Source organism: Hippocampus guttulatus, chromosome 7 (genome assembly GCF_054856545.1).
Source record: "Hippocampus guttulatus isolate MCC_2025c chromosome 7, RoL_Hgut_1.0, whole genome shotgun sequence".
Classification (NCBI taxonomy): domain Eukaryota; kingdom Metazoa; phylum Chordata; class Actinopteri; order Syngnathiformes; family Syngnathidae; genus Hippocampus; species Hippocampus guttulatus.
The window spans coordinates 19,554,116-19,581,225 of record NC_141267.1 but is presented as its reverse complement, the minus strand read 5'-3'; the positions used below and the strand labels follow the sequence as shown (position 1 = coordinate 19,581,225).

The 27,110-nt window shown below is 45.4% G+C and overlaps 3 protein-coding genes across 8 annotated transcripts; all 3 read right to left on the bottom strand.

The window, feature by feature from the left end:
- Positions 1-1,945: 1,945 nt before the first annotated feature.
- On the bottom strand, positions 1,946-17,430 carry amotl2a (angiomotin like 2a). Of its 3 annotated transcripts, none has more exons than XM_086115189.1 (11): positions 17,290-17,430; positions 9,283-9,937; positions 9,095-9,215; positions 7,652-7,796; positions 7,485-7,577; positions 5,649-5,944; positions 5,333-5,520; positions 5,147-5,248; positions 4,497-4,657; positions 4,064-4,192; positions 1,946-3,490 (listed from the first exon to the last, which is right to left on the bottom strand). In XM_086115189.1, exons 2-11 carry the CDS (start codon positions 9,873-9,875, stop codon positions 3,399-3,401), a joined length of 1,920 nt encoding a protein of 639 aa, XP_085971315.1. In that variant the 5' UTR covers positions 9,876-9,937; positions 17,290-17,430; the 3' UTR covers positions 1,946-3,398. The 3 variants fall into 3 exon arrangements, with proteins under 3 accessions (XP_085971315.1, XP_085971316.1, XP_085971314.1); XM_086115190.1 differs by lacking the exon at positions 17,290-17,430 and adding an exon at positions 11,772-11,981 and having other exon boundaries at positions 9,283-9,953; XM_086115188.1 differs by lacking the exon at positions 17,290-17,430 and adding an exon at positions 11,772-11,981.
- cep63 (centrosomal protein 63) lies at positions 9,849-23,305 on the bottom strand. Of its 4 annotated transcripts, XM_086115192.1 has the most exons (13): positions 23,097-23,305; positions 21,704-21,881; positions 21,468-21,563; positions 21,014-21,139; positions 20,734-20,901; positions 20,575-20,657; positions 20,320-20,463; positions 20,101-20,194; positions 19,626-19,691; positions 19,248-19,432; positions 18,131-18,302; positions 17,290-17,459; positions 9,849-9,937 (listed from the first exon to the last, which is right to left on the bottom strand). In XM_086115192.1, exons 1-12 carry the CDS (start codon positions 23,174-23,176, stop codon positions 17,292-17,294), a joined length of 1,560 nt encoding a protein of 519 aa, XP_085971318.1. In that variant the 5' UTR covers positions 23,177-23,305; the 3' UTR covers positions 9,849-9,937; positions 17,290-17,291. The 4 variants fall into 4 exon arrangements, with proteins under 4 accessions (XP_085971318.1, XP_085971317.1, XP_085971319.1 ...); XM_086115191.1 differs by lacking the exon at positions 9,849-9,937 and having other exon boundaries at positions 17,224-17,459; XM_086115193.1 differs by lacking the exon at positions 9,849-9,937 and having other exon boundaries at positions 17,224-17,459; positions 18,131-18,299.
- A 261-nt stretch (positions 23,306-23,566) lies between these two features.
- Positions 23,567-27,000, bottom strand: agxta (alanine--glyoxylate and serine--pyruvate aminotransferase a). Its single transcript, XM_086115197.1, has 11 exons — positions 26,787-27,000; positions 26,143-26,335; positions 25,585-25,649; positions 25,415-25,515; positions 25,277-25,347; positions 25,037-25,121; positions 24,833-24,931; positions 24,683-24,752; positions 24,479-24,574; positions 24,229-24,357; positions 23,567-23,790 (listed from the first exon to the last, which is right to left on the bottom strand). The coding sequence occupies exons 1-11, from the start codon at positions 26,943-26,945 to the stop codon at positions 23,683-23,685; spliced, it is 1,176 nt and encodes a 391-aa protein (XP_085971323.1). The 5' UTR covers positions 26,946-27,000; the 3' UTR covers positions 23,567-23,682.
- Positions 27,001-27,110: the final 110 nt, after the last annotated feature.

The following is a 27,110-nucleotide window of genomic DNA, read 5'->3' as shown; positions in this document are numbered from 1 at the left end:
TGAATTCTAAAGTAAATTAGGTGGGCAAGTTTGTCCTTACAGGACATGCGAAAAGATCTCAAGGACCTTTGCTATAAACTGAACAGGAAGTCAGACATTTTGATTTCTAAGCGTCCATTGTGAGGCTAATTCCACAGCATGAAAATTGGACAAAATTAGCCTCCGACACCAGTTTCGCTGATTGTCGTGAAACTATGATCACATGACACATGAAAGAGTCTCAAGGGCCCATGCCTTCAAAGGAACAGGAAGTCAGACATTTTGCTTTCAAGCAAATATTTTGGCACCAATCCATGGAGAAAACCCCCCCCCCCCCCCAAAACAATCCCGGACACCATTTTCACTGATCAAATTCAGTGGACACATCTGCTATGAAAAAAATAAAAATCTCAATGCATGCCTGAAGTTGAACAGAAAGTTTTCCATGTTGATTTCAAGCAGCCATGTTGGGCAAATTTCAATGCTTGAAAGTTAGAAAATGGATCCACCGAGACTTGAGATGCTGGGTCACGGCAATCCCAGCAGGAATCCAGATGTGTATGTGTGTGTGTGTGTGTGTGTGTGTGTGTGTGAGAGAGAGAGAGGGAGAGAGACAGAGAGAGAGGAAGGAATGACACGAGGCCTGAATTCCTGGGAGCAACGTCCCATCAGTCACCGCTCCAGCTTGGAACATTCCTGTCAGTTCCTCGCCAGGCGAAGGGAGAATGACGCTTGCAGGAATTAATCAGAAATGTGGAGTATGCGAGTGAGAACTGGGCCAAAAACGGGGGACGGTAAATCTCGGAGACACCTGCCCCATTTGGGGGAATGAGTCTCCACCACTTTCTGCAACAAGTAAAGACAGTAGCGGTGCGAGAATGTGTGGCATCCGCGGAATGCCATCGCCATCTCATCGGCTGGGGGAATGAGGAAGGTGTCAATATTGACATTAGGAGTTGATGCTTGCTGAGGACTTTTTGTTTATTTATTTATTTACGTGGTAAAATTCCACATGCCGGCGACGGAAGATGCATGATAAGCTACATCTCGGTATTGAGAGATAAGCATTGTCAGGGTTTGTTGACAGGAAACTGATTTAACGGAGAACTAGCAAAAACACCAAAGCAAAAAAAAGTTGCTTTCACATTTTGGAGCGTCAAAATGCAAATAGTTCCACAATGCTCAAAGTGCAGGCGTTTCCGCAGCGCTAGCGCCGTGACCTGTAAATCTAAACGGAAAAGCTAACCCTAACCAGTGAGTTTTAAACCAAAATCAAGCCTGTAACCCTCGCTCCTCCCCTAACCTAACGTTATGAACCCAACCCATAATCCTAAACTAAAACCCAGTACAAACCTAAGATCAACTCATAATCCTACATTCTAAAATCCTAAACTCTCAACCTAACCCCTAAATTTAAATCATAAAACTGCTTAACCTAACCCTTGACCTAAACTCTTAAATCTCTGAACCATGACCCTAAATCCCAACACTTATCCCAAAATCCTAAGGACTCTTTATTCTTATTTATTTTTTAAAAAATCAAATCAATTTCTTTTTTATTGTTTGTAGAGTGGGCGGCCCAGTGGGTAAGTGGTTAGCCGTCGACCTCACCGTGCAGAGGTCGTGGGTTCGATCCTGGCTCCGGCCTTCCTGTGTGGAGTTTGCATCTTCTCCCCATGCCTGCGTGGGTTTTCTCCGGGTACTCCGGTTTCCTCCCCACATTCCAAAAACATGTGTGGCAGGTTCATGGAACAATCGAAATTGTCCCAAGGTGCGAGTGTGAGTGCGGATGATTGTTCGTCTGCAATTGGCTGGCAACTGGTTCAGGGTGTCCCCCGCCTACTGCCCGAAGACGGCTGAGATAGGCTCCAGCACCCCGCTTGTGAGGATAAAGCGGATCGGAAAACGGATGGATGGATGAATGTTCGTAGAGCAAACCACTAGTAAAGGAGGGAGCCATTTGCAGTACATATATTAATATCTTTAATCTCTCAGTGGGTGAAATATTCCGTAAAACATACAAAAAAAAAAGTTCACAGCAATGTCCAAATTGAGAAACTTTTGTGTGTCCGTGTCACCTGTTACAACATGAATAAGAGAACAAAAATCGGAGTCAATCTTTGGCACCAGAAAACAACACAAACGCAAGCTTATGAATGAAAAACAAAACACAAAAAACCAACAAAAAATATATTAACTTCACTTCCATGTAAACACATTCCAAGGAGGCCAAGGGGACATTTTAGTCAATCTGTCACACTGCATTGACCAGCAAATGCATTCATTCATATTTTGTGTGTGTGTGCGCTTGTTTGACGGAAAAGCATGAAGTGGAACGAGCCATTAAATGTCAGAATTTACGTGTGGATAATCCCCCTGATGACACCAACAGCGACGATTCCAAACTGGATTAGTCTACCGAGGCGGTCTTCCCCCCCCCTCCCTTCCAGAGCGGGCATTATTCCAGTTTCATACGAAAACACATTCCAGGCAAACTTGGGGAGTTTGGCTGATGGCGGAAACCAAAGTCTATCTAAAGCGGGGAATGTGCAACGTTTTAACGAGGGCTAAGGGACTTCACATTCCCCCGCTTTAGATAGCCTTTTTTTTTTTCCTCGCCCCCTCACTCCCTCGGTCAGGAATGTGAGAAGATTAGCTTCCAGTGCAGGGGCGAGGCAAGGCCAGGGGGAATTAGCGCTACAAGGCCGCAAATATTAGCTTCGTAGCTGGAAGGTCTGACCCGCGTAAAGCCCCAACTCTGAAATTAAACCCGAAACCTAACGTAGCCCTAATCGCAGAAGTTTTACCATAGACCCCCCCTTGCAAAACTGTATGCTACCCCACGAAGCTAAACCTATCCGGAATTCTAACCACTAAACCGAACCCGAAAACCCCAAATTGCCCATCTATGAACCGATCATGAAACCTCAACCATAAACTCGAACCCCCCAAAAAATTTGAAAACATGACCTCTAACCTATCCCTCAATTTAACCCTCAGCCATCTCGTCCTCTAGTCGGCCAACACTGACATACAGTACGGACCAGCATTATGCAAAAATACATCGGAAGTGCTACGATACATTTGTAAAGTCCACGTACGACGCAGACAAGATGGCGACAAACACGACGACTACGTACGTTGTTTCGGTCTGGATCTTCGAAAGCCGTTCTCCGCATTCAGAGGTTTGTAAACGCTTCATCCGCAAAGATAAATAAAGTTAAATATACGTACGTTGTCCTGTCACACAGGACAACCCTCAAACACACCGGATGCCACCACCAAGAACATCGAGAATCACTCCCGTGATTTTAAATTAGACAAAGACATCATTTAGCTTAAAGGGCAACACGATTGAAACGAGCAGCGATGACAAGATGGGGAAATAAATAAGATACGGCAACATTTCTGGGCACCCCTTAAATGAGGATCTCCACCATGTCTGAGTCAATTGTGTTGTTGACGCTCTCCGAGGGTTGGACTCCTCCCAGCTCGGCTTCCTCTGAAGTGTCTGAGCCAAACAGCAGATAAGCGGGCGTCATTGTGATTGCAATGAGAACAACTTTGCTTCCCTGACCCTAAACCCTAACCCGGGGGTCGGCAACCCGCGGCTAAAGAGCCGTGTGCGGCTTTTGTGCGCCGCCCTAGTGGCTCCCTGGAGCTTTTTCAAAAATGTTGATAATTGATAAAGATGGGGGAGGGAAATATATTTATTTTTTTAAGATGGTTTCTCTAAGAGGACAAACACGCCAGATTCTTAACATTTTCCAATGCAGTAAAAGTGTGTCGAATAAATATTAAATTTCAACATTTCTGTCAACGAGGCTTTTAATTTTTTTGTGGCTCCAGACAAAAATGTTTTTTTTTGGTCAAAAGTGTCTCTTTCAACATTTTGGGTTGTCGACCCTTGCCCTGACCCTTGACCCTAAACCAGGGGTAAGGGAACTCTGGTTGTGTTGGAGCAGGGAGAGCTCTAAAACAAGCCAGATATGGCTCTCGAGACACCCGAGTACCCTACCCCTGACCTAAGCATAACCGCTAAGGTCTAAAATCTTCATCAAAAAACTTAATAGAGGACACCCACCAGAAGCGGGTACCGCCAAGTCCTTGGATGGCTTCACCTCGAGTTGGTCACATTGGGTGCTGGAGTCCCGGCTGGCACTCTTGCGTCGCAGCGCGGCACCACCTGTCTGGTCATCCGAGAGGCTCTTTCCTGCAGATGCGGACAAAGAAAGAAGTGGCTGAATTAACCTCCCCGTGCTTACATCCGCACTTAGATACTTGGTTCTTCCCATGACTATTCTGGATCGGGGCTATTCTGGAGGCGGGCGATGACACGCATTCCGACTTAAAATCAGCCGGTCTATTTGAGGCCGTCGGCCCGTCGCCGTCTCGTTTTTTTTTTTCTTTCTTATGACGTCGCTACATTCTGTCCGTCTGGCGACCAGTTGTCGTGTGATACCATCGCAAAGTTAGTCACGGCGCTTGCGTTAACAAAGGGGGCGGGGCTGACTCACCTTTAGTCTCGGTACTGCCGCTCGCCGTGGTGATGGACGGGACGGACCTGGCCAGCCGAAGACCTTGTTTCTCCAGTTTGCACTGCTCCCACCTGGAGCGTTGCTGGAGGACTTTAATCATGGCATCCTTCTCCAGGAGCTGTGCGTGAAGGGCTCGGATCCTGGAGCAACACACACAAAGGGCGCTCGTGTTGGGTCCACAAATAAGAACACTGTTTTTGAGGCCTGATTTCAAAAACACAAAGGCCATCTTGTCTTCTTGTCGCACAATGATCATATCTGATCGATTGCGCAGAACAACAACATTTCAGATTATTCCCGATCAGATGGAACCAGAGCAGTCTCAAAAGGTCAATTTTAGGGGAATTTTGCTGGTTTTCAATGTGTGAAAAGTCCTGGATGGGAGTTTGGGTAAACATACCCTCAACCATAACTTGAGGAAAGGCCTTGAGATTCTAATAATGGGATGAATTTGATTTGGTGGGATTTTATTGGTTCTTGGGTCCACATGACCCTAATTGTTGTTGGGTCATCATACCCTGCATCTGACATTTTTTCTTGATTCAGTTCTCGCTTTCAGTCCATTTTCAACATATTTGGATGATCATGGTGAGAGGATCCCTTCGACAAGGGGGGCAAGAAATGTCTACCTGTTCTCCATCTCCTGATGTCTGGGATTGGTCAGAGGCAGGTCCTCGTTAAAACTGCTGTCGGGCGAATGCCGAGGCGAGTTGTTGATGATGGTGGTATCTCTGTGAGGAAACAAAAACGGTTCAAGTCGCTCAACGGTCAACAGATTTTTTTTTTTTTGGCACCCGTGCTTTTGTTCACGGTACCTTTGCGCCGCCGCCGTGGCGGCGGCATCCATGGCAAACTGTCTCATGGTGCTCTCCTCGAGATACTTCTGTTCCCATTTGGTGATGTCTGCTTCCAAGGCCAGGATACGTTCCTCGCGTTCCCGCAACTGCTGCTGCTGCGACAGCGAGGAGCTCGGCTCGGAAGCCGGCGGTCCCGAGCTCTGGTTCTAAATGGCAACCAACATAGGTGGCACGTTAGTGAAACGGCTTTTCGTTTGCATTGGGAGTCGTTTTTATGGAGGTATGTACTGTGTATACATACTCGTGTATTTGGCCGAAGAAAAGAGTTCCTCACCTGTTGCACCCGCAGGCTTTTGAGTTCCTGCTCGAGGCGGGTGCGCAGTCGCATCTCCAGCTCTTCTCGCTTCTCGCACGCTGCCTGCAGCTGGCCCAGTGAGCTCTGGAGGCGTTCCACCTTCTCCACGTAGGCGCGCTTCCTGTGGAGCTCATCCTCCAGTTGCCGGTTGCGGGCGTGCGCCGAGAGCAGAGCCTTCTCCAGGAGCTCGCGCCCACGCTGGCTCTCCTCCGCCGACACCCGCAGGTTCTGGATGGATCTCTCAAGGCGCTCGCGCTCGCGCTGCTGCTCCTCATCTGGATACATGTTAAGATGGACTTACAGCAACCCAAATGGCACCACACCAATATTTTTTCATCTTTGGCAGCTGGATTAAATCCTCTTTTTTTCAGAACACCACTGAAAAACAGTAATGCAAGCCATCGTCACATCTCAGATGGATTACTGTAGTACACGTTATTTTGGAGTTAGCCAGTCCTCCCTCATGCATGTCCAGTTGGTCCAAAATGCTGCTCACCTCCTAACTGGAGCTCATAAGAGCGAGGACATAACTTCAAGGGCTCTAGAAATAAAGCTGAGTTTTAAGCCCGGGTAATGTTTTCAGAGAACGGTATAAAGTAAGGGTTAGGGTTTTGAATTAGAATAAGGTTGAAAATGGGAAAGGATTTCATGTTTTGGGGGTGGATTTGGAGACATGGTTATGGCTTAGGATTTCAAAGGAGTGTTTATAATAATAATAATAATAATACATCACATTTGCAAGCGCCTTTCATAACACTCAAGGACACTGTACAACCAAGAGCAATAGTAAAACACAGATAAAATAATAGACAAAGAAAGAAAGATTTAAGGCGGGTAGGCAAGTCTGAATAGGTGGGTTTTGAGCTGGGTTTTGAATATGGAAAGAGAGTCAATATTACGAATGTTGGGAGGAAGTGAGTTCCAGACATGGGTTGGGTTTAAAAAAAAATAAAAATAAAAATAAGCGTACGCCACTACTGCAGCTTGCATCAAGGGTCACTTTCCTGTGACATCGCCAACTAGTGTCGTGGCATGCACACTGCAGCTTTTCGTAATTGTTTTTCGGTAACTCCTCAATGAAAGAGAAACTGGTGTGTCACTTGGAAAGGGGCTTGATTACACAACCACCCCCCTGAGCTGTGACTGCATGCCTGCCAGGGGAATGCAGACTTCCTCTGATCCACTGACACGCACACACACACACACACACACGTAGGCAAACGTACATGCACAAGGTGTAGCTTTGTACTGCCAAAAGCTATGGAATGCCTCCACGGAACGCAGAGTAAACAAGAAGCTGAAAATATAAGAGAGTGCCACGGAGATGGTGAAGTAAACGCCCTACTATTGTTCAAGTTGCGTCCACCCCACAAACAAACAATCGCAGTCTGGGTGTGTGTGTGTGTGTGTGTGTGTGTGTGCGCGCGCATGTTGCATGGTACTTACACGACATACAGTACATCCACAAAATGTCTGGTCTGGATTTATTAGGGTTTCGGAAAAAAGGGTTAGGGTTTTGAATTTGAGTTACCAGGCAGAGCGAAGATTTGAAGTTCGGGTTAGAGTTTCAAAATATGGTTTCAAGATAGGATTAGTATTTCAAGTTATGGTTTGAAAGTGGGGTTTCAAGTCAGTGTTCAAGGCTTTGAATGCCTTGTTTCGGGTTTCAAATGAGGGTTAGGGTTTTAAAGTCAGGTTTAAAGCCGAGGTTTGAGTTTCAAACATGAGTGAGAGTTTCAAAACAGGTTTAGAAATGATTCAAAGGCTTTCAACCAAGTGTGAGGGGCTTCAAACCCGTTCTCCCGATGAACGCACTTTGTTCGAGTAGCTTGAGGAAGACGTGCTGCTTTTGTTCCGAGCATTCCGCTTCCTTGTCCGCTCTTTTCTTGGCGGCCGCGCACACTTGTTCTGGGGAATGACACACATCCTCGTTAGGCTTTGAAAGTGAGGGTATCAAGTTACGCTTTGGAACTGCGCCGTACCTTTGAGATCCCGGTTGAAGTCGTGCATCCTTTTTATCTGGGCCTCCAGCTTGTTCCTCATGGTCTTCTCCAGCGCTTCACGCTTGGCCGAGCCTTTCATCAGAGTCTCGTATTCCTCCGAGATCCTGGCGATCTCGTTCTCCAGCTAACGGGGGACGTTGGGGAACACATCGATCAGAGAACGCCGGGGGGTTGAAGAAGGACGTGAAGTGAAAGGTGTGACGAAAAGGGAATGAAGAGTGAAAGAAGACGGCGGGAAAAAAAGGAAAGGATAAAAGACAAAAGATTGAAAAAGAAAGATGCAGATGATTCAAAAGGAATGAAACGAGGAAGTCGATGATGCCGGGAAGAAGAGAGTTAGGAAAAGGGTTTAAAAAAAAAAAAAAAGAAATATTGAGGAAACCAAAGCAAGATCCAAAAAAAAGGAAAAGAAGAGTGGAACGAAAATAAGGGGATCGGAAAGACGTACGCAGGAGAAAGGGGAAAGACGACTAGATGATGGAAGGGGTGTAAGAGACAAAGAAATGGAGAGAGGAAAATGGTGAGTGAAGCAGGACGAAGCGAAGAGGAGGAAGAATTTAAGGAAAGACAGAAAGAATTGAATTCGCGTGGTGGGATGCCTCCAAGTGGCGCGAGGGGGGAACGCCGGGGCTCTTGGGCCCCAGTTGCGGCTAAATGCCCACCAGCCGGCGGGGGAGGAGGTGGGGCCTCACCGGAAGGTGAGGCGCCCAGGGCTCACCCCGCTGGAACGGAGGGAAGTGGGAGTAGCCGCCCCACAACCCTCCTTAAACAAAAATCAGGCGAGGGCCCTTCCGGGGCCCGCACTGAGTGTGAACCTTGCGGGGCACCAGCGAGAGTCGTACCGGGTGTGGGACCCGGGAGGGGGGGCAAGTCCCTGACGGGGGCCGATTGCCCAGGAAGGAAGGAAGGAAGGAAGGAAAGAATTGAATTGAATACAACTTTATTGTGAGGGAGAGAGAGAGAAATTGGAAGAATGCACAAAGACCAGAAGGAACAGAGAAGACTTCTGTAAGGAAAGCAAAGACAGAAAAGGGGAAAGCGGATTGACGGACGGAGTGGTGGCGCCGAGAAAGCAAGGAAAACAGAGAGTGCAGGAACAGGAACAAAATGATGGTGATGGATGAATTTAGATGAGGGACGACGCGGGAATGGAAAAAAAAACCAAAATTTGAGGAGAGAAATGTAGATGAATGGAAGAGCGGGGGAAGACCGAAGCGTCATCGAAATGAAAAGCACGAAACAAGGAAAAGACGGAGGCGAGGAAAATGCAAAGAAAAGAATGAAAGGGGAAGACTTCTGGAAGGCAAAGAGAAAAGAACCACGGCTGAATGGATGCAAAAGACAGAAAAGGAGAAAGCAGGAAAAATGGATGGTGGAAGAAAAGACGGCAATCCCTCGATTGACTCGACAGCTTTCCTCTACCTTGTGCAGGCGTGCGGCCTTCTCTGCGTAGATGTCCACTTCCCGCCTCAGTTTCCAGTTCTCCCACCTCAGGGTGTCGCCCTCGTCCCCGGACGTCGCCCTTGCGGGAACGATGCCGTTCCTGGTGGGGGAGGGGGGGGGTGAATTTAAGGGACCGTGGACGACGAGCCGAGGGTCAACCTTCTAACCTGTGCTGAGAATAGAACGGTGGCAGCGTAGGTTCTCGGAAGTACATCTCCCGCTCCTGGGGCGGGTACGCCGGCGGGGGCCCTCGCGGGTCCCCTTGACTTGGAGCGGCGGCGTTGTACAACTGTGGAAAACTCTGCGAGGAGCTCACGGCCGGGATGTTTCCGAGTGGTGCGCCCCCTTCCAGGGTGAGCCGCATTAGCCGCTCGCTGAGGGAGCGGGCGTGCTCCCGCTTGGCATCCCAGTGCACGTCCACAGCGGAGTCCGGCTCCCCTTTCAGGTACTGCGAATGCACTTTGGCCTCCTCGTAGGTGGGCAGCTCCTCCCCGTGGGAGGAAATCCTCGAGGGGTTTTCTGGATGAACGCAGCTTCCCTGGTATTCCTGGCCTTGGGGGTCCTGCCGTGTGGACACGTGCATGTACTGGCACTCGTCTTGGGTCAGGCTCTCCTGGGAAGAACGTGGACTCCCGCTACCTCGCAGGGCCTGCTGCTGGATGGCAAGCAGGGACCGGGTGTCGGTCAGATTCCCGAAGCGAAGCTGCTCCTGGATGAGGCGGTGCAGGACCGTCCCGGGGGCGGCCTCGGCGGTTCTCATGTCCAAGAAGGCGAGCCGGCCTGGGTGGTGGGACTTGAGGGACAGCACTGATCACAAGGACTCTGAAGGAGAACACACCTGTCAGACGACCGACTCCGTAAGCCTTTGTGAGGGTGTCAGCATGTCGCAAAAAAAAAAAAAAAAAAAAAAAACCTTTGACTCGACCCAGAAATTTGTTTTGGTAGCACTGCATCGTAACTGTTTCAAATTTGGTGGGCGTGTCAATCATGAGGTGACCCGCAAAAAAAAAAAAAAAAGTCTCAAGAAACAATCCCCCAAACACACAGCTAGCCTGCCGTATTTGTTGTCTCACTGGAATTTTTTATTTTTTTTTTAATCATACCCTGAAGCCAGTTCGCCTGTCATGAGAGGAAACACAAAACGTGTCAAGGTCACAAATCACAAGGGTTCTAAAGGAAAAACAAAGTTGAGCAATTCCTTCAAAACCCTTGAGGGACTGAGCACATCACGAAAACTTGGGTAAGGGTCAGGTCACACCAGCAAAAAACGTCTTTGATGGTGGGTTTTTCGAAAATTCAGCCCGCGAAGCCAGTTTCACTTTGAAAAATGAAATTCGAGAGACATGACATTTAAGAGTAGACCCACAAAAAAGTCTCAAATGGCCATGGTTGAAAAGACACGTGAAATCTGCTATTTTGGTTGTAGGCAGACATTTGAAATTCATTTTGATCGTTTTTCCAGAGGTCCTTCAAAGACTGACTTGTACCAAAGATTTTTTTTTTCAGAAACTTCAACCGCATATATTGCACAAATGGATCATGGCACCTTAAAATATATATTTAAGGTTTTCGCCATTGTGCGGGGGCAGAGAGTGGCAGCAAAGTTTCAAAACTTGCCATAAAACACAATTTATTAATGTAAAAAAATTGAGAATTGGGCCTCCAGAGCCAGTTTTACATAACATCATAAAATCTGGTCAGCGTGTCGATCATGTGGAGACCCCCGAAATGTCTCGAGGAGCCATACACACAGGAAGCCTGACAGTTTGGTTTCAAGTGGCCCTTTTGGGGTCAATTTGACTATTTCCAAGGGCCCTTTGATTTTATTTTTTTATTCACATTCAAATCCATGACAATCCAGTAATTTAGCCAATTTCCATGTTGTTGCTCAAACAGTCCAACAACTATATAAATCAGTTCAGTACCCAACCCCAAGAGATGAAACACCATATTTCCTCAAAGAGTAGCAGACATGCAGGCGTTTATTTGAAGCAGGCGACTATTTCTGAAGAGGTGAGCTCCTCAAATCAGCCACATGATTGCGCCACTCAATCACAAAGAAACCAGCATTTGCCGATTACTCCACAGTCACAAGATCTTATGTATGTATGTATTTATATGTGTGTGTGTGTGTGTGTGCATATACATATACCGTGTATATACACATATACACATTATATATATATATATATATATATATATATATATACACACGCACACACACATATACATATCTACAAACTCTCATCGGAATTATATGTTCAATTAACCCATGAATGTTTAAAGTGCAGTGTGTGACCTAAAACTTTAAATAAAAAAATATTCTTAAACATTAAAGAAATGAATATACTGTAGAACATTTTTTATTGCCAATAAAGTGGTAAAGATTCTGTGGTTCTTAATTCTCTGTGGTATTAACTTAATGGTCCACAACGCATTCCTGATCTTGAATTAAGTTTGGTGACACCATTTCGAAATAAAACCAACATTCTGGCGCATTTTAACATAAATGCAAGAAGCAGCGGGACTGCAAACTACCACATTCCCGCTCCATACACATTTCAGTTGATCCCATTGCGCTGTTGTGCAACATATTCCATTGAGGAAAAAAAAAAATGAACGAAAAAGAAAACCAAATAAAACGCTTCAAACTCACCAGATCTTCATCTCATCCCACAAAGAAGAACACTTCAAACTCCCAAGAAAAAGAAGCCCCCGGAAAAGCTTGTGGAGTGCGCGAATGAAGTCCACGGGCGCGTGTCGAGTGTGAGCGCGCCTGTGAGCAGACTGAGTGAGTGTGGCTCATAAAGGCTCACAGGCTGATTGTTGCGAGGGAGGAATGAGAGGAATGCTGAGGCTCCAAGTCCCCCGGGGATCAAACGCACCAGGAGCAGGGGAGGGGGGATATAGGGAGGGGGGGGGGTGGCCTGGCCAATTACATGGGGGCGATGGGCAGGAGCGGATGATGAGGGGGCTGTCGAGCTATTTATTTAACTACCTCTCTTGCTTTCGAAGGGTCTGATGTTGCCTTAAAGGACTGTCAGAAATCCTTGATTTCCTAAAAAAAAAAAAGGAAAAAAAATCTATCATGGTGTCAGGGCGACACAGTGTATCGAAAAAGATCCTGCTGATGTTGCCTTCAAGGACTCAGAAATCCTGGATTCCCCCCCCCCCAAAAAAAAAATCTAACATGGTATCAGTGTGGCACAGTACTGTATATTGAAAAAGATCCTTAGCGTGATCATGGCTTATGTAACATGTGTATTGCAAAGGCATAGGTTAAGTTTGACGCACACATTTTTATAACAGACATTGTTATTTCTTTATTGGTTTTATTATCCATATTGTAACAAAAAAATTCAACCAGATGGGTGGGCGAGTAAGGGAAAGACTGATCCCCCCCCCCCCCAGTAAAAAATACCAATGTGTGTTCTAAGAATTATTTTTCTTGTTTAGGCAATTATTTTATGAGGCCGACGGGAAAAAAACCCCCAACTAGAAATACATATCCATATCACGTTTTCCCAACATCACGCAGCCCGTCCGTCCAACTCTGGTTGTGCATTCAGAGACTGTCAAAAAAAAAAAAAAGTTTTCTCCTCATAAACTGCTCTTTTACACACCCCTCATCTAGCTATCAAAAAGTCAGCCGTTGCCTTCAGGGGCTGTCAGAAATCCACATTTTACGGTCACACAAGTGTGCACGTCGCCGGCTTGTGCTGTAAAATTGAGAGGCACCTTATCTGGCGTGCCCTACCTTCCATCTCACATGAATTAGCGTGATTGGTTCATCCTCAACACAGTCACAGTTCGAAGAGGATGTATGAAGTTTGGAAACGATTTGCAGTTAACCTGGTCTGTGATTAATCATTACGCTGCGCGTTTGCGTGTCCCCGGTAAATACTTAAGCCGGGCTCGTGGCAAGTAATTGCAGCGTGAGAGTCCCGGTGTGCTGTGGTGTGTATGGGTGGGGGTCGGCGAAAGGGGTTGTTGGTCTACGAGGCACGCTGCCTGCCAGCTGTCCACAAACTCCCCCCCCCCCCACCTATCTCGCCTCCTTTGAGCAGAAACTGTGAGAGATGCATTGTTCTCCCGCCTCAAAAAAGCAGACATGACGGGGGTAGACCTGCCATCTGCTATCCCCACCCCCAGTCCAACCACCATTCCAGCTACTACTCTACATTTCTTAGGGATCAGCTGGCCATCCACGGAGGGTGGAGGGGTGGGGGGGTGTCTATAATGTCGGCAGCTTGTAAACAAAACAGCGCTTGTCAGCGCTTGCCTGGCGGCCTGGAGACGGCGCAGGTTGGCTTTATCTCTGGCGGGCAAACGTCCACCTGCTCATTTGCATGGCGGTTAAACAGACACCAGACACTAGTCTCCAGATAAGACGAGCCGTTATGCAAAGAAATGACCCGACAGCGCTAAAATGCTAACTGTGTACGCTAATCGACACAATGTCGTCTTTGTCCGGGGAACGCCGTTTTCAAGAAGTCAAAAAAGTCTGCCAAGTTACCCGCATAAAAGGACACAATTAAAACAAAAAGCCTTCCTTAGAAACATGAAATTTGGAATGTCATGAGTAGACCCGCAAAATAGAAGAAACCAGAGTGACTGAAAACATGCACAATGTCGGCCATTTTGGTTTGGTTTGGTCATTTTAAGTTGAACTTGTGCAGTTTTTTTTTAAATTCAACCTCCAGCGCTGGTTTCACTGGAATACATATATTCTATGATGAGTAGACCGACAAAAAAAGTCTCGAAAAGCCAAGTCGCAGGAGGTCTGGTATTGTGGTTTGAAACACCCATTGTTGAATCACATGCGGTAGCACCTCTGGAGTTTTTCTAAAAAAGAAAATCACCTCCCAAAGCCCATTCAAGCAACATGAAGCTTGGTAGGCATGTCATTTGTCAGGAGCCCTACAAATTTTTTGGTCAAAAAGTCATGCCCGAAAAGAGGCAGAAAGTCAGCCATTTTGGTTTGAAGCAGTCATTTTAGGGTCACTAGAGGGTCGCGATCTTGGAACCCACTCGGCCTCAATTGTTGTCGTTTGTCGACAATGTTTGATACTTGTCCATTTTTCCAGTAGACTCCGACAAGTGGACGTGCACATTGTCGTGTTTGTTTGTAGCTTGTTTTACAAGTGCCCGAGTGTCCAATTTTTTTGAGTTACGATACATTCCAGGGCACTGCGTCACCAATTAGCCACCTTTTTGTCTTGCTGTTTGGACCGTTGTGGTTGTGACATCATAGTGTGTGTACACTCAACACATTTTCGTTGTTTTCCCCTGCAATGTTGACACAAAAACACAGAAACCAGTTTTCCAAATTCTCCCAAAGGCTGCTGTCATTATAAATAAACCTTTTTTGTTTTGTTTTGTTTTTGTTGCTATTGGAAGTGCGGGCGCCGTTGTGGTAGTGGCCGGATTGGTTGTGCACAACGTGATCTGAGGTGGGAGAAGCTTCTTTTGTTTGAATCCCCCCGCAAAGGAGGAAATGGACACATTCCTCAAATTACCATGACCATGGCGTCTGACCTAGCCTGCAGTCTGCTGCTGGGGGTTTGGACGGGGGGGGGGGGGGGGGGGGATAGGGCGTTTGGCGCCCCACATGGTAGCCCTAATTCATGTCGACTACCTTTCCTCCAGCACACGGTTTTGAATGACACAGGTTTATAAAGGTTTTAAAGCAAAAAAAAAAAAAAAGCAGTGTCTTGAGATAAACATAACCTGACTAATGAGTTTTTCGAGAAAAAAAACAAAGCTATGGTTTAACCAATTAAAAAAAAAATGTATTTATTGCTTTGAGTTGCGAACGTAAACTTGAGATACGGGTGCTATACGGTGGTCGTGTCAAACATAAAATAGAGAAAGAAAAAGATCTGTTGTGTATGTAGAACAAACCACAGCTTTGTGTTTTTTGGAGTGAACGTGACACAATTTTCTGTTTGTTACATCTAAAGTCCATTAGTCGCAGGTCCATGAAATCGAGGTCCCGCTGTACTGTATTGTTTATTCTCTGCGAGGAGCGACTGCGAATCCCATTACTTTGAAAAACCTAGTCGAGTTCCTAAAAATTCTTTTTTTTTTTAAAACATCTGCAACCGGAACTTGTAGTGAGAAAAAAAAAACTTGCGAGTAAGACGCTAATTTTGAGCACATTGATTTGTCTAATTAGTGAGGACAAAGAATACGAGTCTTTGAACGCAAGGCTGGATATTAAATAAATGTCCAGAGTCCATGTGGAAAGATTCATGTGAAGCCTTTAAGCAAAGCGGCAGATGTTTTCCCGCACACAAAAGAACATGTCCTGCCCTGCAGCACTTACATGTGCACCTGTCACACGCGCGCGCACACGCGCATGCGCCCACACCATATGGAGCTTGACACAAAAGCTGAAATGCATGTTAAAGTGTGTTCGGAAAAAGACAAACTTTTCACACTCTTTCAGGATAAATTTAACACGAAGCCTTAGATGATGTATGGGGGAAGTAGAAAAGGAATCTCCTGCAAAAACATTTTAAAACTTTCCTGTGAACATACATCATGATTCTCTACTAATTTTTCTTCAGACATTTTTTCCTCATCGCCAAATTAGGATTTTCATAAGATCATACAAAGGAACAATTTTGTATTCAAATGGTGCTCAAACTTCAGAAAATAACCTTTTTTGTTCTCATGTTTAAACTTTGTTTCCATTCAATGAAACCTTTCTCATAATACTTTTACTTTTTTCCCCACAAATCACATTTTTCCAACTTTGTTTTACTCATAAATGACAATTTGTCATATTAATTTTTCTCATATCTAAAAAAAATTGTAATTTTTTTCCTTTCTCAAATTTAAACTTTTTTTTCAATTTTTCATTTTGTTGTCATATTTAAAATGTCTTCATGAATTTTCATCTTCATGTGGTATTGAAACATTTTCTCATAAAATTACTTTTTTTTGTTTTCATATTTCGATACTTTCCACATATATTGCAATTTTGTTCTCATCAAATGTTGGTTTTACTTCTAACCACATGACATTTCTTCTGTAAGGATGTTCTCAATTTTTGCCCCTCACAAATGGATGCAAAGATGAGAGGTATCGGAACAAAGCCTGGGGGGCGGGGGGTTTCTAGTCATAAGACCCCCCCCCCCCCCCCCACAGATGGCCAGTAAAGAGCAGATAACGGGTTGACCTCCCTCAGGCAACAAGATGAGTGGAGAGCAGGTGGCCATGCTGTGAAGAGTCAACGTGATGCATGCAAAGTACTACTGATTGATCATTGGTGATATTTTCCATTTCGTTGCTAGGCAGAATTCACAGGGGATAGATACCGATTTTTTTTTCTCTCTTTTCGACAGCTTTCCCCCTCCCCCCTTTTAAATTTATGACTTTGTCCTTGCAGCAAATCAATGTTCACCATGTAAAATTAAAACCCTTTTTCCACCCCTAATATTTTAACAATTTTCTCTTAAAAACGTCACAGCTGATATGAATATTTTGTCATCCAAAGGTATTCTTGGAATATTTTTATATAATATCCTGTGATAAAACTGCATTGTATAATTATTCTTCGCTTTGTTTCAGTTTAGTGGGTGAATTTTGAATGCCCTACACTACACAAACACGCACGCGCGCGCGCACGCACTCTCACACACACGGGAAGTGTACTACTCTGGAGTCAGTCAAGCATCAAAGGAAAGTGACATTCCTTTCTAAAATTAAAATCGTGTGTGTGTGAGCGTGTCTGTCTACCTACCTGGGTACTGTTTTTTTCCCCACCTCCCACCCCCAATGTAAATAATTTTTTAGCTATCTGAATTTTAATTAGTTCCTGATAAAATTGCATTCATGAAGGAATGCAACAAATCTTACAAAACAAATTTCTTGTCATTTTGTGAGCGTAAAAGCACATTTACTTCTCATAATCTTCCTTTTTTTCCTGTGAAAATGATGTTTTAGCACAACCTTATGTGTGAATATAACAACTTCTACACGTCAACTTTCTTTCTTCTACTCATTCAATCTTTTCCTTTTTAATTCCAACTTCACACTCATCACAGCGGTTAACTTTGACATTTGTCATAAAGATGGTTCCAAAAAATGAGATGGTGGCGGAACTCTGAGACATGTTTAATGTGCAAAGAGTTAAAAACTAAAACGACGGTAAGATTTGGTTCCACCTTCACGACGTCTTGGTGTTGAGGCGCTTGGCTATGCTGGCGGCGTTGCTATCGCCCATGCCGAGGATGTGCGTGTCCAGTTTGTGCAGGAGCTCCTTGGAGTGAAGCCTCTCCTTCTCCAGGTAGTGAGACACGGTGGCGTCCACCTGAGAAGACGCCGCCCAAACATCCTGAACAAATATCAAAGCCCAGTCAGCATCTGTCATCTCGAGAGCGCGCCAGAAGATTTGTCGCCGCCAGTGCCAATATATTTGACTTGAGTATTACTTAGATTTCTGATTGACTCGAGTCTGTATCAGTTTCAAGCTCATGTTCAACGGTCCTCTGATTAACCCCAAATAAAGTGCAGCTGTTCTAGCAGGCTTTTCCTGACTGTTTTTGCTTATTTGCAGAAACCGAAAGGGGAGTGTTAATATTTCCCTCAACCTTTAGCAAATCCCCAGATGTTCTAAAAGGCATTTCTTGACTTTTTTGGGGGGGGGGGGGAAAGCAGCCTGAAGGTTTTGTGCCTCGTAAATGTTCATAATTCCCTCAAAAATCAACCGAATAGCAAGATGCTACCACTGCCATGGTTTTTTTTCTGGTGATAAGACTTTTGTGTTTGCGCTAAACATTACTTTTGGAATTATGACCAAAATTAAAAGTAACATTAAATAGATAAACAGATAAAGTTCCACACATAACTCTTTGTCTACCTCCACTGTTCCTGCTCTGCCAAAACATTCACAAATCACTTAAGCAATTAGCCAAACAAAATGTTCCCACATGCGTTTGGGAGATTTCCAAGCTTAAGAACTGTGAATATGTGTGGACTGTCTGTACTTTTGCAATCTCTGCTCACCGGTGGCGAGGGCGAGATGGAGCAACGTCCCTCAGGAGCGGTCTTGGTCAGTGTAGACTTCCCACCGGAGAGTGTGCTGTCACTGGGCGGCTGCCGAGAGCCCGATGAGCGAAGCTGCGTGGACAGACGCTGGATGTCGCCGTCATAGGAAGTCCCCTCGTCGACACCGCTGCTGAAATAGGAAGTGGCGTTGATAACAATGAAAAAAGGTCCTTTAATGCAAGGGTTCTCAAACTTTTGGGGGCCGGGGACCCTTGCCACAGAGGAAATTCTTTCAAGGCCACTAAAAGTGGAAGCATGTTTCTTCTTCTCGCCTGACGCAAGAATTATAAACATCTATTGTGCTGTTGCAGTGTACCTTGGATATCCAGTCATGTCTTTTTCAAAACTTTCCATGCAAGGAAGGGTTGGCGACAAGAACAATCAATTTCAAGAAAAATAGGAGCTGGGATGTTTTCAAGTGACCGCCCCCCCCCCCCCCCCCGCGCATGTTTCGTACGCACTGAGAGATGCACGGCCCTGTCTTCATGCACATTAAGTGTAGGCTACTCCTTTCATGCGCGGCACAATACTGCCCCTACGAGGCCAATATGTGTACCGCAGGAACAGCCAGTATTTACTTGTATTTTTGGGGGGGCTATTATTTTAGTAAACTATATTATTCTTACGTTGTTCCTAATCTATCTTCGGGTTGTTTTTTCAGGATTTAGTAAAAGGGTGAGTTTTTAAGGAATTAATTTTTATCGTACCAGCACACATTTCCACATGATATGGTACAGAACGATGAGACATGAGGTCCCAGTTTTGAGTAGTTGAAAAAATTACTTAAGTATTGAAATCAATCAATCTTTTTTTTTTTTGTAATTGTGACTTCAGTATTAAAATCAAATTGTGATGACTATTTTTTCTATAATCGCCCAGTTAATACTACTGATGAGCCTCATGTGAATATGGTTTGTGTTGAATAATTTAGCTTGATTTAATTCGCCATTGCATTACAGGTCAGTCCCGATGATCCCCTGCGATCGGAATAATTTCTCAAGTTCACCTAGAAAGTTGCTCATGCTTTTTATGTTCTTCTGGTAATTTGGAGTTGAATACAGTATGCTTGGCATACCTTTCTGCAGCGGTCTTAGAATGGTCGCCCGCAGCCTGTCCGTGCAAGGCCGGCCTGTGTCCGCCCGCGGCCCACGTGGGCGGGTGTGGCGTCTGCGCGACTTCAGGCCTCAACTGCGGCCGGTCCTGCTCCGTCACGCAGCTTTCTGTGAGGGAGGCCAGCGATGCTGCGGGAGACGCCTCGGCCTGCAAGAACACGGGAACTCGCGAGACTTGAGCACAGCGAGCATCTCCAGTACTAACTCCGCAAGCTTGATTTGCTTCTTCTTTGTCTTTTTTTGGGGGGGTGTCCAGTCACCATAGAAGATAAGAGTGTGATTATAATAACCACAGAATAGGAACTGGACGGCCAGTAGGTACAGCGCGATTTACTACGAACCTTCTTCCTCATGAAATCCACTTCTCCGCTGTGCTGCAGCTCCGCCCTAGACAGCTCCTTTTGCAGCTGAGAATGCACATGAGATATGAAGATGATATAGGTTTTTTTTAAAATTGTAATGTGATGTAATGTGCTAAATATCTAAAAATATTGAAATAAATACGTACATAGATATGTTATTTGGGTACATTACATATGTAAATGGTAAAAATTTTCCATTTGAAGTACATTTGAAGAATGGATTATTAATTATGATGCAAATATGCAACTTTAGAGGTGTATGCAATTACAAATACATAAAGAATAAAACGGTGTTAAAAAATAAGATACAGTTTGAACCAATGGGTGGGATTAGTCTGACCAAACAAAATGATAGGGAACATTAAGCATCACATTTGTTGACTTGCTGCCTGATGATGTCCCTTCCAGTATGTTGTGTCACTAGTGGGAGAGAAAAAAAAAAAAGATGTCGAACCCTTTTCACTTCTTCTACTGAGGTATCAAAGGCGTCTTTTAGCACCCTGGCTTCTTGTTGCGCCTTCACATGCTGGCCGCTCATCTCTTCCAGTCTGAACGTGCGCACACCCACACACAGAGACATTAACGCAGAGACAGAGAATCCAATATAATAGTGACACCCGCACACAGTATACGACAAGAAGAAGAAAACAAGATGGAGGTGCTGAGTGGTTACCTCTGTTTGAGTTGCATCACTTGCCCTTTGAGGTTAGCCTCAATCGCCCGAGCGCGGTCAAGCTCTGCGGACGTCATCTGCAGGTCGTCACGAAGCTTCTCCACACCGGCAAAGTCATGCGACACCAAACACTCCTTCAATGAGCTGAAACGCATTCACACCAAGGTTATCTAACCCTTGTACACACAAAAGCACACACACTGACTCACTCACAACTAGACACACATACACAAACGTGTGCAGTAGACTACGCACTGTATCGCTTGCTCCTTGTCGTGCACCATGTTTTTGAGTGTGCTGACGTCATTGTGAAGCCTTTCGACCTCCTCCGTTTTGTCCTGTCAGTCAAAACACAAGTTGACTGGCTTTCCGAATACTTTTGTCAGCAAGGTGCTCTCTCTCTCTCTCCCTTACGTGTTGCTCCCTGCGGTCATGTCCCAGCCTTGTGTTCTCCAGGGCTCGGAGGCATTCCAGTTCCACTTCCTGCGTGTGCAGCTCATGGTGAACTTTTTCCAGCTGAGCGCGCATTCGCTTAACGTCGGCGCAGCAGTCGGCGTGTTTGCGCTCCGATGCACTCTGTGCCTGGACACATCAAAAGGTTACCATTGTTTACTAGTGGTGTCAACAGACAACATTTCGGCTTTTTCCACATGTGAGTTCGTGTGACATAATAGAAAAATATCCTATGTAGTACCTCAACCTGAGCCTGAAGAATCCTGACTTCAGATATGTACTCCTCTTTGGATTTGCATTCCTCAGTGATGGCCTTCTTCACATGTCTGCGCTCAAGCTTCTGATAACTCCTCTTCAACTTGTCCAACTGAGGAAAAAAAAATCTATTTACACATAACCGAGGGAACCGGATATTACAGAGGGGAAACTACGTGTTCTTTCAAACAGCAGCACAGCTTCCCACAATCAAACATCTCGATTGTCGGACAGTGACACTGCTTTCAACACAACAGGGTGGAAGAAATGGGTGTTTGCTGTTACATTTCACACTTCACAACATGGCTTTTCTCGCATTTGTTTTTACAAATGATGTTGCTGCGTGTGTTCAAAACAATTGTCGTTGTCTCAAGAGTATTTTTCTGTTCTGAAAACGTTGCCTCCTCTCTGGGCAAAAGCAACCCAAAAAGGCACCTCACCTCCTCGCTGACTTTTCCGAGCTGCTTTTCGTACTTGGTAGCCAGGTCCTGTCGTCCAACTTGGACGTCCTCCACCTGCTTACGGAGAACTCCGATCTACATTGAAAACGCCAAAAACAAAAGTCAGAGTTTCCGAAACAAGATAGTATACACACACACACACTACCGGGAAATAAAACTAGTTGTAAGGTAGTATCACCCCCCCCCCCCCCCACACACACACACGTGTGCTTTACCTCCAGGTCCTTGCGCTGGATGACCACCCTGGAGGCGGAAATTTCCTCCTGGCAGCCCTTCAGCCGCAGCTTGAGGTCCCGCACCTGCGCCTCCCACTCGCTTCTCTGCTGGCTCATCATGATGTCGACCTGTCGCATCAGCTCCTGGAGCTCTGGCTCGCACGCCAACAAAACGGAGCTGGAGAATTTGCAGATAGACAAATGTGAACGTGTGAGTGAGCTAGCCGCCAGCACGAGATTCAAAACAAGTTGCATGACTCTAACCTGAGGTCCGAATTTAGCAAGGAGCTCCAACACGCCTCCATATTGGCTTAGTAATGTTTTCCGGTGACAGAGTACTGACCATATAGTCTTATTAGTTTGGTAGATAAAGTTAAGTTGCAGGCATTTGTTTCAACGATAGGTTAGCAACCAGCTTGCAACACCAAGCTAACAACCTCTGTGGCGCCACCAAACGTTCAAAGCGACGTAACGTCACGCGTAATAGTTTAGGTCTCCAAAAGGCTAACTGCTAGCAGCTAGCTCGTCAAGCGTATGAAAATTAACATTTACGATATTCAACGGGACATTTTGAGAAATAACTTTTGAAGTACATAAAAAGAAAAAAAACTACGCCCTGTTGAGAAGCCGAAGCCGGTGTTACGTCATCACGTCTGACGTAGGCCGCGAGCCTGGATGACATCACCGGACCATGTCACTTTTATTTTATTTCTTTTAATCTTGTTATTTTCTTATGTTTAAAGTTAGATTCGGTTGAATTTTTTTCCAGATTCGAGATGGAAAAAATAGGGAGGCGGCTAACTTAAAAGACAAGCTGAGCAATGCCCAGCCCTTTTAGTGTCGTCATCACGTCGTACGTCGTGCGGAGGAAAAGTGGATGGAAACTATGGAAACGACGACAGCAGCAGAGAGCGAAAACGTCAAAAATAAAAACGTCATGCATAGGTGTCAAACTCAGGTCCGGGAGGGCCGCTGTCCTGCATGTTTTCCAAGTCTCTGTTGCAACACACCTGATTCAAATGATCAGATCATCAGCAAGCTCTGCGGAAGCCTGACATTGAACCTGTTCATTTGAATCAGGTGTTTTGCAACAGGGAGACTTGGAAAACATGCAGGACAGCGGCCCTCCAGGACCTGAGTTTGACACCTATGGTCATGTCACATTTTCGCAGTTTGTTTCTTCAAACTAACTGCTATCAACTAGCTCGTTGAGACTTATACATTTACCCTCGTCAATTTGACTCCGAAGGAATAACTTTAAATAACGTTAAAAACAAATACTTCTATTTGTGGAGAAGCAGCTCCCCTCTTTGCCGCCGTCACCTCATTTACGTAGGCAGCAAGGAGTTAAAAAAAAAACGTCTTTCTTTTTTTTAACTCAATTTGGCCTCACAGCGCAGAAGTGTAGGGTTCGATTCTGGCTCTGTGGGTTTTCTTCTGGGACTTCGTTTTCCTCCCACATTCCCAAAACATGGATGGTAGGTTGATTGGGTACTCCAAATTGTCCTTCAGAATGATTGTGAGCACAAATATGTGCCTTGCTGGCACCAGTTTGGGTTGTACCTTGCCTACTGCCCGGAGAGAGCTGGGATAGGCTCCAGCACGCCCCGACTGAGGATAAACAGATTAGAAGATGGATGGATGATATACTGTACAATGATCAGAGCAATTTTCTTTTGTTTTATGCGTCAGAATTACTCTAAGTCATCATGGAGTGACAAACAACATTGAGGCAAGCACATTTTGCTTCCCAGATGGAGAACTATGATGACTAGTCTTTATTTTTCCAAAGTGAGGTTGTATGGTAATCTCCCATTTCTTCACGGCAGAGAGTGAAAATAGGAACGGTGACACAATAACAAGTAAAGAATGAGCTGATGTTTATAATTACATTAATTTTCTTCATTTTTCTATTATAACAAGATCTCATATGTCACAAATCATGTCAACTTGTCAGGGACTACAGCTACTGTTAAGAATCAGACTTTGCTCTTGTGACAGTGCGTCAACGCATCCCTCAGAGCGGCCAGCACCAGGTCAGCATTCGTAATGCTGCTGTTGCATCCCATCAGACCAACGCGAAGTACCTGCAACAGCCAACACGTTAGGTTGCATAGTGATGTGTTAAGTAGGTAGGCATGTGGGTACTAAGATGGGTTCCGAAGTAAGTAGGTCATGACACCAGTTTGTACTTTGCTAGCTAGTTAGGAATGTGATATGATAAACCGGTACTCAACAAGCTGGCTAGATAGGTAGCAAATACGATCACTAGATAAGTTGATGGGTACCTAAATAGGTTGCTAGATGGATAGGTAAATTACATGCCATGCTGGGTAGCTAAGTAGGTCGAGAGCTAGCTAGGTAGTTAGATACACATGTAGGTTACTTGCTAATGAGATAGATAGAGGGGGAGCAGACTTTGTTGTCAGACAGCTCATTAAGGAGCCAGTTAGCCATGTTTCTAGCAGGATAGGTCTGTCACACTCTAGCTCACTAGATACGTAAAGGGGTGTGTTGCACACTACCATGCCGGCGGAGGGTCCCAGCCCCCCGGAGATCTCCAAGTTGTGCCTCTTCATGACGTAGGCTGTGATCTCCTTCCAGTCGTATCCGTCTGGAGCCACGATTGTTGTCACCGTCGGCAACCTCAAAGCCTTGGAAAAAAAACATATTTAGTATTAGAAATTACTATAATTATTGTTGCAGTGATAAAAAGGGATACAAGTGGCCCGACTTCGGAGATTTTCTGAATTTAAAACAACTCAAACGTTTCACCTTATCCTCCACGAAGAGTTTGAGCCCCATATGCTCTAAACCGGTGTGGAAATATTCGGTCACGTTCGCGTGCCTCTTCCAACAACTTTCCAGACCCTGCCGAGCAAGAGACAATTAGATACAGTCCATCCCTTATTGTGAAATATTTACTGCGAACAATCCAATTGAGTCTTTGGAGCCACTAAAACAATGATTCAGCCTCACCTCCTCCACCAGGATGGCCAGGCTCTCTCTGAGGGAGTAAAAAGCAGAGACAGGGCCTGTGTGGTGGTACCTACGCATTGGACAAAAAGGAGGTGTTGCTTAGTTCCTGGAAAGATTTCTGCTTTGAAACATTTTTAAAGAAGTTTTTACATTCGAGTGGCTTTGCCATCACATCCCCAGTAGTTGGACAGCAAGCTCAGGTCCAAGAAGAACGACACCGGCTTTGTTCTGCGGTTGAATATTTTTCGACTGTGGGCGAAACCGGTCGTACAACGGCAATGCATGTGATCACTGACACATGGTCGCTCCACAATGTTGTGGCGTGTTCAAGTTCATGCTCTGGGGAGGTCTCACCATGCTCGCTCACTGAAAGAGATGGGTGCTATACCCGGTGGGGCGTTCAGAACCTTCTGAGAAGCCGTGTACAGGATGTCGATCCCTAAACAAGGCCGACAGAGAGATTGAAACTTCTCTTCACACTTACACAACAATTAACAAGATATCAAGATCACAATATATCGCTTTGAAGTCCGTTATTGGTAAACAAGCATCAGAAATAAGAAAAAACGGATTCTTCCAGAAGTCCTGTCCCACCTTGTTGGTCCATGTACACTGGAACTCCGCCTATTGACGCCACAGAGTCCACCAGGAACAAACAGTCGTACCTGTTGGGGCATGAACGTAATCGTAATAATCGTTTTACGCTGCTGCTTTAATTGTTCATGTTCTTACTTATGACACAGTTGTCCAATGCCATCCAATGGGTGCAGGACGCCAGTGGATGATTCTCCGTGCGCCAGGAAAAACAGCACAGGCCTGTGTTTGATTAACGCCTATCACAGCACATCAATCATTTGACATTGATTTGTTAGCATGATTTGACATTGACTTGTGTGCTTTACCTCCTCGATTTCTGCATTGGTAAAGAATCCACCAAGCGACACAGCAATGGTGTTAACCCGAGCACCTGTTGAGTCAAAAAAATAATACAAACCACTTTAGCATTTGCAATCAATCCGCCATTCAGTTGTCAAAATTTGTGATGGAATTGAGGCTTTTGGTATCATTTCAATTGGATTGTAGCACTTGTATTTTCAGCTAGTTTAAGATTAGCTAGGGTTAATGCTTGTACAGTGCTGTGAACAAGTATTTGTCCCTCCTGATTTCCTTTTTTACCCCCAATATCTATCAGGTTTCAAATCATCAAACCAATTTTCATAGAAAAAATACAAACCTTTCTGACCCTCTGTGAAAATTCATGTTTTCATGCTAACTAGTGAAAGTTAGCTAGCATACTGCACGTCATTGTTGTGTGACAAGATTATGGCTAAAAACCATTGAAACAGAAAGAGAATTACAACATTAAAAACACCTCACCAGAGATGTTAATGAAAATTCCAATCTTCTAATGAGTATGTTGCGGGTGATACTCTTCAAAAAAAGCTAATGCTAACTGTTACCTATCCTCTCTGCTATGTCCGCTGCCCGCTCTCCCCAGATGCCATTGACTGCCACCAGCACGTTGTCGCCAGCCTCCACGGCGTTGAAGATTGCACACTCCATGGCGGTGTGGCCCGTGCCACTTAGCACCAAAGTCACCGGGTTCCGAGTCTGGAACAGGTACTGTATTCCGCCCTGGATGTCAGCCATTATCTACAAACCAAAAACACAGGCATTCTGGTGAACATACATCCAAAGCAATGGCATCTCATTCAACGTTCCACCAGGTCCTCGCCCTCCCATTCAGTTTGGACGTCTGGTACACAAGACTAATCAAGTACGTGGCTCTTGGCCTTGGAAGTCTAGTTAAAACATCCACCAAGGTGCCAGGTACCATCGTACCAGGACCTAGGCATTGCAGTCGCGCTATAGCTCCAAGGGAGGCATCCCAAATTGAGGTCTACCAAAAACCTACGCACATAGACCAGTGCCGTCCCATCACCTACTCGAACACAAGCTAGGGCTTATCCAAACCGTTGAGGACTCGCGTCAAGAAACCTCTTTCTAGTGGAGGTATCCAAACTTGGGCCTTTGTCAAATCTGCTGGGAGAAGCGCCACTGCCCATCCCCCTACCCATTCCCCCCAACCGTTTGTTCAGTTTACCTCCCAAATCTCCGGATGCATGTGTCCAATGACGGGATTGGCTCCGGCCCTCAAGATGCGCGGCGGAACGTTGGAGGGTCCGGGTCCAAACATGTGGCGTTGCGGAACCAACAGGGGGGTCTGCAGACGTTTGGGCGGTGGCACCGCCAGAGAGGACATGTCGACAGACGTGTGGATCGCTGTGGGAACTCCACTTGGACTGAATGGCACTCGGTTTTCCAACTTTGTTTGACTTGGTGGTAATCTCTTGTTAATGATTAACAAATGACTCTGCACTTTTTTGTTGTTGTTGTTTTTTATTGTATAATGCAGTCAAATTGTAAC

Bases quoted from the DNA above. Each gene is read 5' to 3' on its own strand.
- amotl2a (XM_086115189.1), bottom strand. From the start codon at position 9,875: ATGAGAACCGCCGAGGCCGCCCCCGGGACGGTCCTGCACCGCCTCATC. The intron at 7,797-9,094 runs GTAGAGGAAAGC...GTCCCCCGTTAG, and splicing joins AGGCCGCACGCCTGCACAAG to CTGGAGAACGAGATCGCCAG. The intron at 5,945-7,484 runs GTGCGTTCATCG...ACATGTATCCAG, and splicing joins CCTCAAGCTACTCGAACAAA to ATGAGGAGCAGCAGCGCGAG.
- cep63 (XM_086115192.1), bottom strand. From the start codon at position 23,176: ATGTTTTGGGAATGTGGGAGGAAAACGAAGTCCCAGAAGAAAACCCAC. The intron at 20,902-21,013 runs GTACTACATAGG...TGATGTGTCCAG, and splicing joins TTCTTCAGGCTCAGGTTGAG to GCACAGAGTGCATCGGAGCG. The intron at 20,658-20,733 runs GTAAGGGAGAGA...TTTGACTGACAG, and splicing joins ATGACCGCAGGGAGCAACAC to GACAAAACGGAGGAGGTCGA.
- agxta (XM_086115197.1), bottom strand. From the start codon at position 26,945: ATGTCCTCTCTGGCGGTGCCACCGCCCAAACGTCTGCAGACCCCCCTG. The intron at 24,932-25,036 runs GTGAGACCTCCC...TTTCGCCCACAG, and splicing joins TCTTTCAGTGAGCGAGCATG to TCGAAAAATATTCAACCGCA. The intron at 24,358-24,478 runs GTGAAACGTTTG...TTTTTTTCCAAG, and splicing joins AACTCTTCGTGGAGGATAAG to GCTTTGAGGTTGCCGACGGT.